This window comes from Micrasema longulum, unplaced genomic scaffold (assembly GCF_059751315.1).
Source record: "Micrasema longulum isolate JH-2025_06_02 unplaced genomic scaffold, ASM5975131v1 h1tg000607l, whole genome shotgun sequence".
Classification (NCBI taxonomy): Eukaryota; Metazoa; Arthropoda; class Insecta; order Trichoptera; family Brachycentridae; genus Micrasema; species Micrasema longulum.
This window is the reverse complement of record NW_028277803.1, coordinates 112,554-126,666: the sequence shown is the minus strand read 5'-3', so window position 1 is coordinate 126,666 and position 14,113 is coordinate 112,554. Positions and strand designations below refer to the sequence as shown.

At 29.5% G+C, this 14,113-nt stretch overlaps 1 protein-coding gene across 1 annotated transcript in view; it reads left to right on the top strand.

Moving 5' to 3' along the window:
• Positions 1 to 14,113, top strand: part of LOC148280194 (glycerol kinase 5) — a 46,372-nt gene that overhangs the window by 25,305 nt on the left and 6,954 nt on the right. The window contains 1 exon segment of the mRNA XM_088228796.1: positions 12,634 to 12,803. Within this exon segment, the coding sequence (XP_088084922.1) occupies positions 12,634 to 12,803 (170 nt within the window).

Below are 14,113 nucleotides of genomic sequence, written 5' to 3'. Positions count from 1 at the left end.
TAATTAAGCTTCATTTTATGGACTATAGTCTTTTTTTATCTCTTTCGGTAAGGCACAATGTCTCAAAACCGTACATCAATATGCTCCATACATATGTCTTGGCAAGTTGCGTGCGGAGTTTTAGATTGATATTATTCGACTCAAAAATCTTTGATTTTTTATTGAACGCAAGCCTCGCTTGGTGTATGCGGCAGTCGACTTCTCTTTTTGTTCTCTCATCCCAGGTGATCCTGCTTCCAAGGTACACAAACTCTTTCGCGTTTTTCTGAGTTGCTCCTGACATTACTATATTCATTCCCTGCTCATTACGGGCCACAGTGATTACTTTGGTTTTGCTCCTGTTTATTTTTATAGAATATTTGTTATTTAATACATTATCTATGGATGTCAGAGCCTCAGTAAGTTCTTCTTTACTTTATGGTACTTATAATTTTATAAGACAAATAAAATCAAACGATCTTTTTTCAAACATAATTTTTATAAAATTTTGTGAAACTGAAATAACTCTGTTATCTGACTTTCCGTCCGGATAAAATCAATTTATTATGTCAGAATTACCCATGTAATATTGATCCAAAGTGCACGATCAAGTTATCAAGGGCGCACTTGGTCCATGACCTTAATAAACGGAAGGTCAAATTTTTACAGAAGGTTCATTAAACTAAAATCAAGGGTAATAAATCGAGTACCTATAACTACCCACCACGCTTAGTAATATAATCTAGTTCAAAAAGTAAAAAGTAAACGTAAAAAGAAAGTGAAAGTTTGGTGGATAATAAAATATATGTATATATTTACTAATGGGCTATCTAACAAAGCCAAAAAAAATATTATTTTCAGTTTTGTTCGTCGTATTTTCATCGCTGTGATTTTTTAAAGTTTTGTTATTTTGAAATTACTCCCCGTGTGACGTCTCAAGTTCTCTTCCACTTCTCAAGTTCTGCTGATTGGTCAGTTGCTTCCCGTAAACCGTAAATCTATCACAAATCTATATCATTGGTTTTATAAATTATATATCTCCGATGGCTGCTTTAAATTTACCATTACTGTCAAGCAGGAGGACAATAAATGACCTCTTGTTTATTTATAAATTATTAAATAATAAAATAGATTGCCCAGAACTGTTAACTTTTAAACTTTCGTATTCCACATAGACCAACAAGACTTAATTTTTTGTTTTACAGTCATCATCATGGAACTAATTATTCATTGAATTCGCCGATTATTCGCATGCAGCGACTTGCAAATCAATACTGTGATGATTTAGATTTATTTTATACCACGCCGCTGATGATCAAGTCCTGTGTTTTGAAAAAGAATTAACAATTTAAATTTTAAATGATGATTGGTTCTTCACTTTTGCCATAACTCTATACTATTGTGTGTATGGTAATTTTTAAAATTTATTATTGTTTAATATTCATATTTATATAAACCATGAGGTAAACTTTTTAAATTTCCCTTTAAAGCACTTTCTCTTTTTTCTTCTTCTCTTTCTCTTTTTTAAAACCTGACATTTTCTTTTATTTTCCTTTCTTTTATAAAGGTAAATATTTATATTTGTTACAGATGTAATATTTCTTTTTTATATATAAATACTGTTTACCATTGTATACTTTTCTCGATGTTTTTCTTCTTTTTTTAATATTATGTTATTTTTTGTTGTATTTTTTTTTCACTGGTTTTATTGTAATTATGTAAAAGGTTCATGGAACCGTGAATAAATAAATAAATAAATTGGTTGATTTGGAAGAACTAGTGACGTTGGTATTTCCCTTTTCCCTTAAAAGACTCACAATTCTAAAAATTGAATATTTACAAACTAATTATGTAAAATACAGTTTTTGCTTTTTTTCTATTTCAAAATTTAACTGTTATTAGTTATAGTAAAAAAAAATAGAAACGTTATATATTATAAAAAAATCAACTTGTTATATGGGACACCTACGTAAATAAGTTTTATTTTAGTTTTGTGATTACACATTAATATAAAGTTGATTTGACTGTCTAACTTGGTTTAAAATAATCCCGTTCGAAGACAGTCAATAATATCGTTAAATCACGTATTTTTCTGTAAATATTCAAGGCAAAATTGTGAAGCGAAAATTGCCAAAAGAACCGCTGAAAGGAAGGCTGACATAAAAAAAAATATTTTCGGAATTACAATATCATTTTGCAGATGTTCAAAATGTATAGTTTCTATCTCAAGTGACTGATTGACAATTTTTTTTAAATTATTTAAAAAATAAATATTTGAATTCTTGTGATTTACCCAAATATTTAATTTTGAGGGCTATTTTCAACGAGTTGTAAATAACTCACTATTATAAAATAGGAATCAAGTTGGGGTAGAGGGGGATTCGAACCTCGGACCTTTGAGCCGTGAGTTTGAGACACTAGCCACGGGACCACAACCCGATTCATTCAGTTATTTACGTTAACTCGGGAATCAAAGTAAAAATATTTTTCGACGAAGCCTCGTGTTTACGATTTTCTAACCGTAATATTTAGGTACACATTACACAAGCATTATAAATATTGACGTTACCTCATAATATTATAATGTAGTATAATATTCTTAAACGAAAAACAGTGAAGTTATCAGAAGAAACGTTATGTTTATTTTATTGTAGTGGTTAGATGAATAACTTTATACACATATATATGCATAAATACATATTTTAGGCGTGTGGTTTATTTGCAAGAGTATTGAAATGTGTGTTCAGATTTTTCGCAATAAGCGGGACTCGATTGATTCTACGAGAACAATTACAGTGCGTAAATGTAAATAATATTCCTTCACCAAACATTTTTGGAATGAAGTAAGAGATGCAAGAATTTCTCAAGTATTTGCCAGCTTACATAAGTACATTGTTTTTTAGGTTAGTTTATGAGAGTTTACATTCGAAATGTCACCAGTATTATTATTATGTACAACTAATAACGTCCATGCAACCGAAATAATCTTTATATATATAATACCTCTGTACGTGTGATGTCACTGAACTTCTCCTGAACGGCCTTATCGATTTACGTGCGGTTTTCAGAGAAACGTAGATCTTTGCGCTGCGCGTGTGCGTAGATATTGAAATATTCAATCTTATATGTAAAAAATAAATTAGGAGCATAAATGTTTTATTCATCGATCTCTACCAGGGTTACATTCGAGTAGAATGCATATACAAAAAAATGGAAGAATATTGTTTTTTTTTGTATAAAAAAAGGTTGGTTTTGAAAGTTTTCAAACAGCGTTCATTTTTTGTGGATCTCAATCAGATTTTTTCCTTAAATTCCTTATAATTTTTTCCCATTTATTTCTTTTTGCTGGATTTTTGGTAATTTTATTTTTTATTTTTATTTTGTTTATTAAGAAAAACAACAGCAATACAAAGAAATATACACAACATAATAAAAAAAACATAAAATAAAGCCAAATCAGTTTTTCACATAAATACAATTATAAAAATCCAGTTCAGTTAAATATAATTTATAGAAGTGCAAGTGTGCGAGTTTTTTTTTGTGTGTGAGGATGCGTGTGTAAAAAGTGGAGTGTGGTTTTGGTAGGTATGTGAATATGTGTGTGATTGTATATGGGTGTGAGGGTAGGTTTAAGGACAGGGTAAGTGTGTATTTGATATGAGTGAATAGAAACAATTTAAAATTATAATGTAAAAATATAAATATATTTTTTTTTATAACGAAACATAATTTTTTTCAAATAATAGTTTTTTAATTTTGGTTTTAAAAGTGAGTTTACTGTAATTAAATATGTCTATGTTATTGAAAAATAAATTATAATTACGCGTCAAGCGAATCAGAGGAGAGTTCTGAGCATAGTTGGTGCGAACTGTGGGTACATGGAAAAGAGATAGATTCGTGTGACGGGTGCGGTAGCCAGGTACGTTAAGGGCCAACTCAGAAACCAGAACAGGACTATCAAGACGTCCATTAAGAATGTCATGTAAAATACCCATATCTAATAACAAACGACGATCCTCAAGACTAAGTATATTATGTTTATGACAAGAAGTTTTATAGTTAAGGTCCTTAAATCTGGATCTCCAATTGAGATGTCTCAAAAATGTTTTCTGAATATTTTCAAGTTTTTTCATTTAATACTAAAATAATATTAACTGACATCCAATACATTTTTGAAAATTGCATTCATGAATAAAGTGGACCCCTGTTGGTGAGAAGTGGTGAATTTTACATTTTAAAAATAATTCTATGTTTGATAATAAATTATTATTTAAAATTTTGGAATCCAACCATAAACAAATACCTTGGTACCTACTTAAATTCAATATTTTAATATGAATAATTTTTAGTTCTGGAATTCAATAATAAATTGAAATTTTCTTAAATAAGATAATAAGTATTCATATTTGAACCAGATTGTGGTCCCGTGGTAGAATTGTGGACCCACGGGCCAAAGGTCCCAGGTTCAAATTCCACTCTACTACAAGTCTATTTCCATTTTTCCATCACAAGTTTTTTTTAAATTTATTTTATTTTATTCACACTCTTTATCAAAATACAATTCCATTTTCACTTTGCCCAGCTAACAAGGGTACATACCCCGTTCCAAGCTAGGCAATTACATTTTAATATATAATAATAGTTAACAAATTTATATTGAGCACAGACAAACAAAATATAAACTCATTCGGATACACATTTTGATTCATATACATACAGACATACACATATATACACATGTACATACACACACACGTACATACACCCATGCGCATACACATACATACATTCATAAAAACATAGACAATTTATTTATGCGAAACTTCATGTTTGTCATAAATATATATTTTTTAAGTTAAGTTATTTACGACTTTTAGGAAATGGTCCAAAAATTTTAATATTTGAGTAAATAATAAGAACTCAAATATTTCTCTTTTTAAAAAAAAAGAAATACCTTGCAACAGAGATGAAGAACATTTTATTCAGGGCCTGTCATTGGTTGGTTTAAGTGGCCACTTTACACACTAACATTCACGCCATGTTTGAACATCTATATTCCTTCGAATCTTCCATATTTTGATCTTTGTGAAGTAAAAGAACTAAAACCTTTATTAGTGTAGATGAGATTCTGACCGAATTATTTCCATTCAATTCAATTCATTTATTTTAAATATAACACATACATTACAAACATATATTTAAAAAAATAAAAAAATACACGAAAGAGACTTATGTCAAAGTAGTAGGAGAATTCTGCTCCGAAAAAACCCCTTAGGATACATGGAACAGATCAATATCCAGAGCGATGTTGTTCAGCATAGCGATAGCCTTTCCAACAGGCATAACCATAGGCAGGTTGGTCTTGTAAATCGGAATACGAAACAATCTATGCTGACGCTGTCTTAGATAATTATCAGGAACATACAAACCAATGCTAATCATAATCTCTATCGATCATACCGCGCAACAATCGATAAATACATACTAGGAAACGCCTGAAAATATTTTTCAATTTTTATATACCTACTTCTCCTTGGACCAGCTGATTTTATCAACAATATTTTGAGTTTGTTCAAATCTTAGTAGACAAGAACTGGATTCAATCACCTTGGGAGCTATTAACAGTTCATAAACCGTGTAAATGCCTAAACATATATATTCCCATCCATAAAATGATTTTCATCACTTTTGTAATATATGAATAGCTCCCACGGGGTTGAATCCAGTATTGTCTACAAAGATTTGGACAGACTCAAAATATTGAAGATAATAACTTATTACAATAAAACAATTATGATTATTCATCGAAATTTCTATTTCCACAGTCAGTGGTACATAGGCCACTGTACCGGTACTCCAATGCAGCGTGTCTTGATCATTCAATACGTAAAGGCAGGATTATCAGTTTTACGCTTCGGGTCCAGGGACAGTGAAATATTGCTTAGTGTTAAACCACCTTAAAAATAAATATTTCTCGCCAACCCTGTACCTAATAAATCGATCCCGAAACTTCAAGCATGACAGGCGAATGAGCTAACCAATGCACTTCGAAGCCGAACTATCCCCACTCGATTTCCCCTTTTCAGGTTTTTTACCCGAGAGTAACTATCGTATTCAAAACACTCGTTCAGGATTCTGGTTCTATTTCACACACACAGAACTGTATTCTTCATCCACCCGAATACAGATAAAATCATTATTATCTACTATTATTTTATATTCAATGCTGATTTTCGGCCATTAACCCACGTCAGTATAAAGTACCTTACCGAGTACGAGAACCGACCAAATAAATCTGTCTAAAGATATTTGTGACCTTAAGCAAGCACTTTTTGTGTGTTGGATTACAGAATTTAGACATAATAAAATGTGTTTTACTTAAGGTACCAACATAATAATAATTTTACTTCCGAGATATCATGGCCACTTGAGAAATATCGTTTGATTCAGACGGTGATATAATATTTCCTATCAAGCTTCCTTTTCCTAGTGTCGGTCGGCTCATGAAGGTTAGCATCTCGGCGTCCGTAGATCAAAAATAGTTAGGGTCATATTAGTCGCTTTATCTAATTATAATCACAATATCAAAGTGCAGCGAACTTTTGTAAGTCATCACATCATCATTCTCTTTCCGTACATATGGTGCATAGGGCACTGCATTGATACACCAATCGCAGCGTATCTTGATCATTTTTGTTTTTTTTTTTCTTCACATAAGCATTCTTCTAAACATTTTTTTTAATTCCCGCCAAACTGCAAAAGCAGTTTTTTTGCAGGGATTTCTCTCTTTAAACATTTTTGTAACACAATATAATAATGTTTACATAAAAAAAAATTAAAAATCCTAAAAATATCAATAAAATAAAAGTTTTAAAAAATTAAATACAAGTAAATCAAGTCTTTTTTGATAACGAAATATATAAAAAATAATAAACAAACACTTTTTTTGCCACTGTTTTAAATTGTTTGGTTTCCCCATTTTTTATAATTTTTTTTACACACTAAACTTAGAATTTAAGAAAAAGATTTTTAAAACCAATTTTACTTTGTTTTTATTCATATCACTATTCTTTATTTCGTCCGGGAGTCTCTTTACTATGCGAGGGAGTATATACGCCCTGGTCCTCTCTCCATACGCATTTATGTCTCTTCTTTCTATGAAATTTCCTCTCGCTTTTTGGCGCGTTTCATGCATGAAGATGATCAGTCTTTCGCTTCAGGTACCAGTCCAGGGACTATGAAATATTCTATAGTCCTTAAAATATAGCTTGATTAAAATTACCGCTGCCAAACTAATGTCACTAGTGATGGGAAATCATTGATCACTGATCATGTACCGATGAAATCGATTTTATCTGTTTTTTCATGTAAACGTGAAACTCTGCTTCCGAAAATTAATATAAAAACGCAAAAACAATCCTACTATAGTGTGTTTAAGACAATTATTTACTGAAAAATAAGACATAAAATACCTTTTTTCATGAACAACAACAATCTCTCTAACATTTTTGCAAAATGACGTAACCTTGTAAGAACGTCGTTAGTAATTAAGTTTATTTTAGATTTTTTTAGTTTTAAAGCTAGTTAATTTATATGTCAAGCATAAAAGTACAAAATTAATGATAATCAATGCTTTTATACTTCCACACTTTGTATATGGATTAATAATATGGTCGAAATGTAATAAACAGATGCAAGAATCAATACAAAGAACAATTAATAAAGCACTTAAAGTAACATTTAATTTTAATAAATATACTAGAACCACAGATTTATATAAAAATACAAAAATGCTCAATCTAGAGGAATTAATCTTCACAGAAAAAATAAAAATGATATTTAAGATGAAAAAAAATAAAATAAAGACAAATATTAAATTTAATTTGATCTACAACATACATCAAATAAATACAAGAGCAACAAATAATTTAACTTGCGAACAACCTAGGACCAACAGAAAAAGAAACCGTTTTTTGTATACAGCAATAAATTTTTACAATTCACTTTCTAATGACCTAAAAAATATACAAAACATATACGTACTTAAAAAACACCTAAATAAAACAGTTCTTACAGCCCGTGTGACGAGTGATATGTGATGTTATTTTATCGACTTTTTATTTAAACTATTAATAAAGGTTCTCATTTAGTTTTGTTTTAGTTGTAATAAATATTTACTTATCAATTTTTTATACAATCTTGTGCTCTGTTTGTACATTGAAATATTTTTTTTTTAAATATTTTTTTATTAAATAAAAAAAATCCAACCCGAGACCTCTTACGTGGTTGGCAAATGCGCTGATCCACCACGAGGTCGACATAATATACGCTATAATATTAAAATAATATTTTAAGTAACATAACTACCTGAACAATTCTCACGAAAATGGATTCAACAAAACTTTTTTTAAATTATGAAAATAAAAATAATAAATTAAAATCATGAAATATGAAAATTAAGATTTTTGTATTCTGTATTTTTTTATGTTATGTTATGGCTTTGACCTCTTTGTATTTTTATGGTACATAAACGATTTCCGCAAAAGTCTTCTGGCAATAGATAATATAAACTTAAGATTTTCACGGTTTGTCATGTACTGCATATGTCTGAGACGGCGTTTTTTTTTTTTTTTACCATATAAACATAAACATAATTATAAATATAAACAAAAATATAACAATAAACATAAATATAACAATAAACAAATATAAACATAAAATAAAATTTTATATTGCAGCACTTATGGTGGTCTTAACATATCGCGCCATCGCTCGAACAACGGTGAATGGATCCACCCTGCAGTGGCTTGGAGAATTTCGTTATTAGAGTTTTTTAGGCATTCCCATAGGCAAAAAAAGAGGTCACATTATTTTTTATTATTAATTATAGTTTGTAAGCAAAAAATATGAATAAATAAATAATAGTTAACAAACGAATAGAGAGCACAGACAAATTATATAAACTTATTCGTATACACATTTTGATACATATACATACACACATACACACACACATATATATATATATATATATATATATATATATATATATATATATATATATATATACATATATACACACACACATACATTCAAACATACACCCATTATTAACATGTTTTTTATACCTCAGGTCAAGCAAGCTCGATGATTTATTTAAAGCGGAATTCCCTTTCGTTATGCGGAAATACCTACTATTTTTTTCCTTGTTGCTAAATAAAATTGTTATTGCATAATAAATAATTTTTTTTCGAAAACTTGTCTGATAGTTCTTTTTTTATTTCTTTACTGTATTTACACAAAATTATTTCAATACTAAATTAGGTGCATACATTCTAGGTTTTTTTAGAAATAATCTTAATAATGTTTTGCGAAATTAATAGAGGGTGTAATTTTATTTATAGCATCCTCCCCATCCTATAATTCCATATTTTGTGCAAAACAGATATCCCCGAATAAGAAAAAAAAATGCATTTCCAAGTTCTAATACTACGAATACCGATAAAAATATATGAAATGGATTAAAAATAATTCATTGTATTTCCGAAATCAATATGGATATTGTGGAGAAATGTTTGCATACATAAATGTAAAAAGGAAATTTAATAAAAATACGTTGTTAGAAAAACGCAAGATGTTTGACCTTGGTAGTTGTGACGTCAAGATTCGTGATAACGTTCTACACAAATTTGAATGGGCGGGAACAAATAAACATGAATCGTGACGTATTGGGGGCGTGATCAATGGAATATCCATTTTTGCGGGAATTTAAAATTACAATTTTAAAAATACTTTTTATGCTACTTAATAATTAGCAAAAAAATTTCTTTTACTGAACAGTATTTCATTGACAATATTTTGTAGTTAGTCTAAATTTTTGTAGATAAGACAGGATTCAACTCCTTGGGGAGCTGTTAATATTAACATATTACAACAGAGATGAAGAACATCAACACAAACATCTTCACACAACTTCACAAACATCAACAGATGAAAGATTTGAATGGATATAGATGTTATATATGGGCAGAATGATGAATGTTACACAGTGTGTAAAGTGGCCACTTAAACCAGCCAATGACAGTTCATAAGCCCTGTAGATGCCTAGACTTCTATATTACCTTCTCTAAAATGTTCTTCACCTCTGTTGTAATATGTTAGTATTTCATTGAGCTTTATTACTTTGCAAATTAAAAAAAAGGTGATATTTCCCTATTGGATGTTTCAAAAACATGATAATCTTGTAGAAAACAGGTTTTTCCTAAAATCTATACTTATATCACTATTTTCAGCCGCTTTTAAAATGTTGGGATTTAAAAATGTTCTAGAATAGTTGTTTTTTTGCGGCGGGTGCCTCTGAAGAGTAAAATAAAAATGATGTTTTGATCTGAGGGTAAATAATTATAATCATATTTGATAACACATCCGTGGGTGGGTAGATCAAAACCTGTCTAATCTAATCTATATAAAGGTTACATTGAAATCCACATTATAAACATAATATATTGTTAATGTGAAATCAATTATTTTATATTAGGTAACGAGAAATCCGAGATTAGTAACGGATCGGCGACATATTTAATTAATATTGAAAATAACAACACGCCAAGGATGTTTTATCACGCATATTTTACTGACAAATTACTCGACACGAATATTAGACAATCGGTTTGACCTTCAAAAACTTACTAAATATTCCTACTTTTGTATTTTTTATTATTTATTTGGATAACCAACAGCTGCAATTATGTTTTTAATGAGGCTTAAAATACTTATTAGCTTTTTCAATTTTTTTAGAATAAAAAAAGGATTTTTAAAAAGGACTATTGATATAAAAACTATTGTTAGGGTTTTTTGAGGGATCAGTATTATGACGAAAGGGAATTTTGCGCGAGTTTGATAGGGTCATGTTATGAATTGTGTTAGGACTTTCCAGTAATGTCTTGATAATTTTTTGTACTTTCACGCTTTGGAACGTGAATTGTTTTTCTTTTTTTATTTCATTGCGTGTTTGAGTAATAGATAATTTTGCTATATCAAATGTTTATATCAAAACATAATGTGAATGGATATGTATGACATTTTCTTTTTTTATATGGAAAATTAACTAAAGCATTACATTTAAATGTTATTTTCAATACGTTTTTTTAGAATAAAAAAAGGATTTTTTATTTGTATAAATAATCCTTAGTGTAATAACGCGCGATAAAACAGTATAAAATGTAGCACGCTGTACTAATATATATATATATATATATATATATACATATTATATGTAAATCGTTCATTTCTCATTTCTTTTGAACTCTTTGAAAAGAAATGATTTACAAAGGGATTTGAGGCGACTTGCGTTCCTTTGCCTCGCGACATCTCGAAAGAAGTATTCGGGACTCGCCTAATATTTACTGACCATCCATCCTCATCAAATTATAGACGCTAGAGACGTAAACTTGAATTTTCTCTTCCAAAATTGTTACATTTTTAATATTTTATTAAATACGTAATGAGAAAGTTCAGTGCTACGGGAAATTGGATGTTAGAATAGTGGATGTTTGTATTAAAAGGTATATTTTGACTGTCTTAGAACGACTATCCATGCTATTCTCGCTACTATCCGTGGCCCTGTTATAATGTCGGATATACAGATCTGGTGGCTTCCAAAAAAAAATATCAAGGCATTCAAAATGTTTTGTAATCATTTAATAATCGGCGAATTGATCATGTCCAATAAATTTAATCCCAGTCAGTGAAGAATTCACTCCCGTCTTTTCTCAATCCAATGAAGTGCATATTATTATGCTATTCTTTAGAAAAGGAATGAATTTATTAAAAAATATATTAATAAATTTAACTTTGTTTTTTTGGATATGTATTTTTGTTTATTTCTTTATATATAAATTGTACATTTATGGATTCATTGCCAAATTCCAACCAACTGATAATATAAAGGTGTTATTAAGATTATTAAAGCTTTCACATTGATCCAAAAAACGTATTATTTATAAAATCTTATTGTAGCATTATTTTTCTTTTTCATTATAACCTAGCTTAATACTAGTCACTTTATGTTTATGTTAAATTATTCTCAATTTTAATTTGCTATATTTATATTTAGAACATAAGGTTTTCTCACTTCAATTTGTTATCTCTTATTTGTCATCTTATATTTGTATGTTTCTTTTTTACTTTTTTGCAGTTTAAAAAAAAAAAAAAAACTTTTTTGTTTAGTTTGAATTATTTAGTTGAATTATATAGTTATATTTCATATTGTATATTACATAATGAATTGTTCACTGCTGTGATTATTTCTGTAAAACTTTTTATTGTAAAAGGTTCTTTGAACCGTTGATATATAAATAAATAAATATTATGTACTACTGGATTACCTTATTTTAGCACAAAGATGCTTAGGCTACCAGATTACAGAGAGCTCCTTCGGGCGGCTTTTCTCGTTCGGCAACGAGCAACTTTTCCGTGTATGCGGGCACTGCCAAGGAGACTTATGTCCTCAGATGAGGTGTGCGGTATGTGGTGGGCATGCTGTCTTAGAACAGGGTTACTTACTCTTATTAGACAGTCAAAGTTACTTTATATTTATAGGTTATAAACTCATGTGATGTGTTCATTAAATTTGAGTCTTTGATAACTTAACAGATGCGAAGATATCGGCTTCGCAGATCAGCTCGTTGGGCCTCTCCACTCAGCGAGGAACATTCGTGACATGGGACCGGCGTACCGGAGATTACTTCCATAATTTCATCACATGGAGAGACTTGAGAGCAGATAGCATTGTAAACAAGTGGAATCGATCAGTACTTAATCGGGTAAGGAAAACTTACTTCGGAATATTTTTACAAATAATGTGCATAAATCAGGGTTATTTAAAAGGGAATTTAATGATATGACATAGAAGATATTTGACCTATTTTTTATTTAATTATTTTATTTAATGCACATAATACACAAATTTACATAGACACAACCCCGACTTGTTAGAAAATTCCGTGTTAAGTCGGGACTCTTCGATATATAAATCAAAAATATTTATTTACATATTAAAACAATATACAGGTAATCAAAACAATATGCAAAATAATCAAAACAATATGCAAAATAATCAAAACAATATACAAAATAATAATAGAAAAAAATATACAAAATAATAATAGAAAAATATAAATAATAAAAATTTATACATGTCGAAAAATGGAATGTAGAAACGTTATATAATAATACGTATGACAGTGATGACATACACATATACGATATACGTATATGGATAATAATGAAAACAGCAGCGATGTTATGCATTTATTCCCGAAGCAATCTCATACAGTGGTCTCTACCCCTCGATGCAATCTAATTATGGATCTTCATCTTAAATATAGACGTTGTTTTGGAGAACTTAATATGTTCATTCAAGACGTTGAACACTCTTGGAGCTATATATGAAAAGTGTCTCCGAGCAAACATCGTACGCGTTCTCGGTATTAAGAAGTTTAGGTTACGCGAAAACCTCGTACGGGCATTCTGTTGGGAGTTGGGACCTCCTTCCATAGTCGCCTGACCAGAAAATCGTCAATACATTCTTGATATAGATTTGACGAATATCAAGAACTTTTTTACTAAATCATTATATTGTGTTGGAAAACTACACAGACAAACATTTATATTGTGCTATGTTTACAGCTTTATGCATAATATTTTTATGTATGTTTAATATCTCTTTGCTATACTTATTCCATTGACTGATTTTATTTAGTACTTCTGTAAAGAATTTAAATGATATACAATTCAATGTATTAAGTGTGTATTCTTTTATACTATTGACAATTTGGTTTTTAGCCATATAAACCATAATTTTGTTGTTATTTAAATTTATTTTGTTTGTTGACACGTCATCAGTGTTTGGGCTGTTATCGTAGGTTTATTTATTTAGTAAAAAAACAAGAATAGAGATGATTTGGCAACATAGAACGAATGGACAGTGAAAGAATAGTAAATAGATATACATTTTGAAAATCAACAGTAATATAGGACGAGGACGACCAAGGGAGACATGATATGACCAGATAAACCAAAATCTTAAACCTGTTCATGTCAAAAGCAGACACAACCGAAGGGCATGTATCAC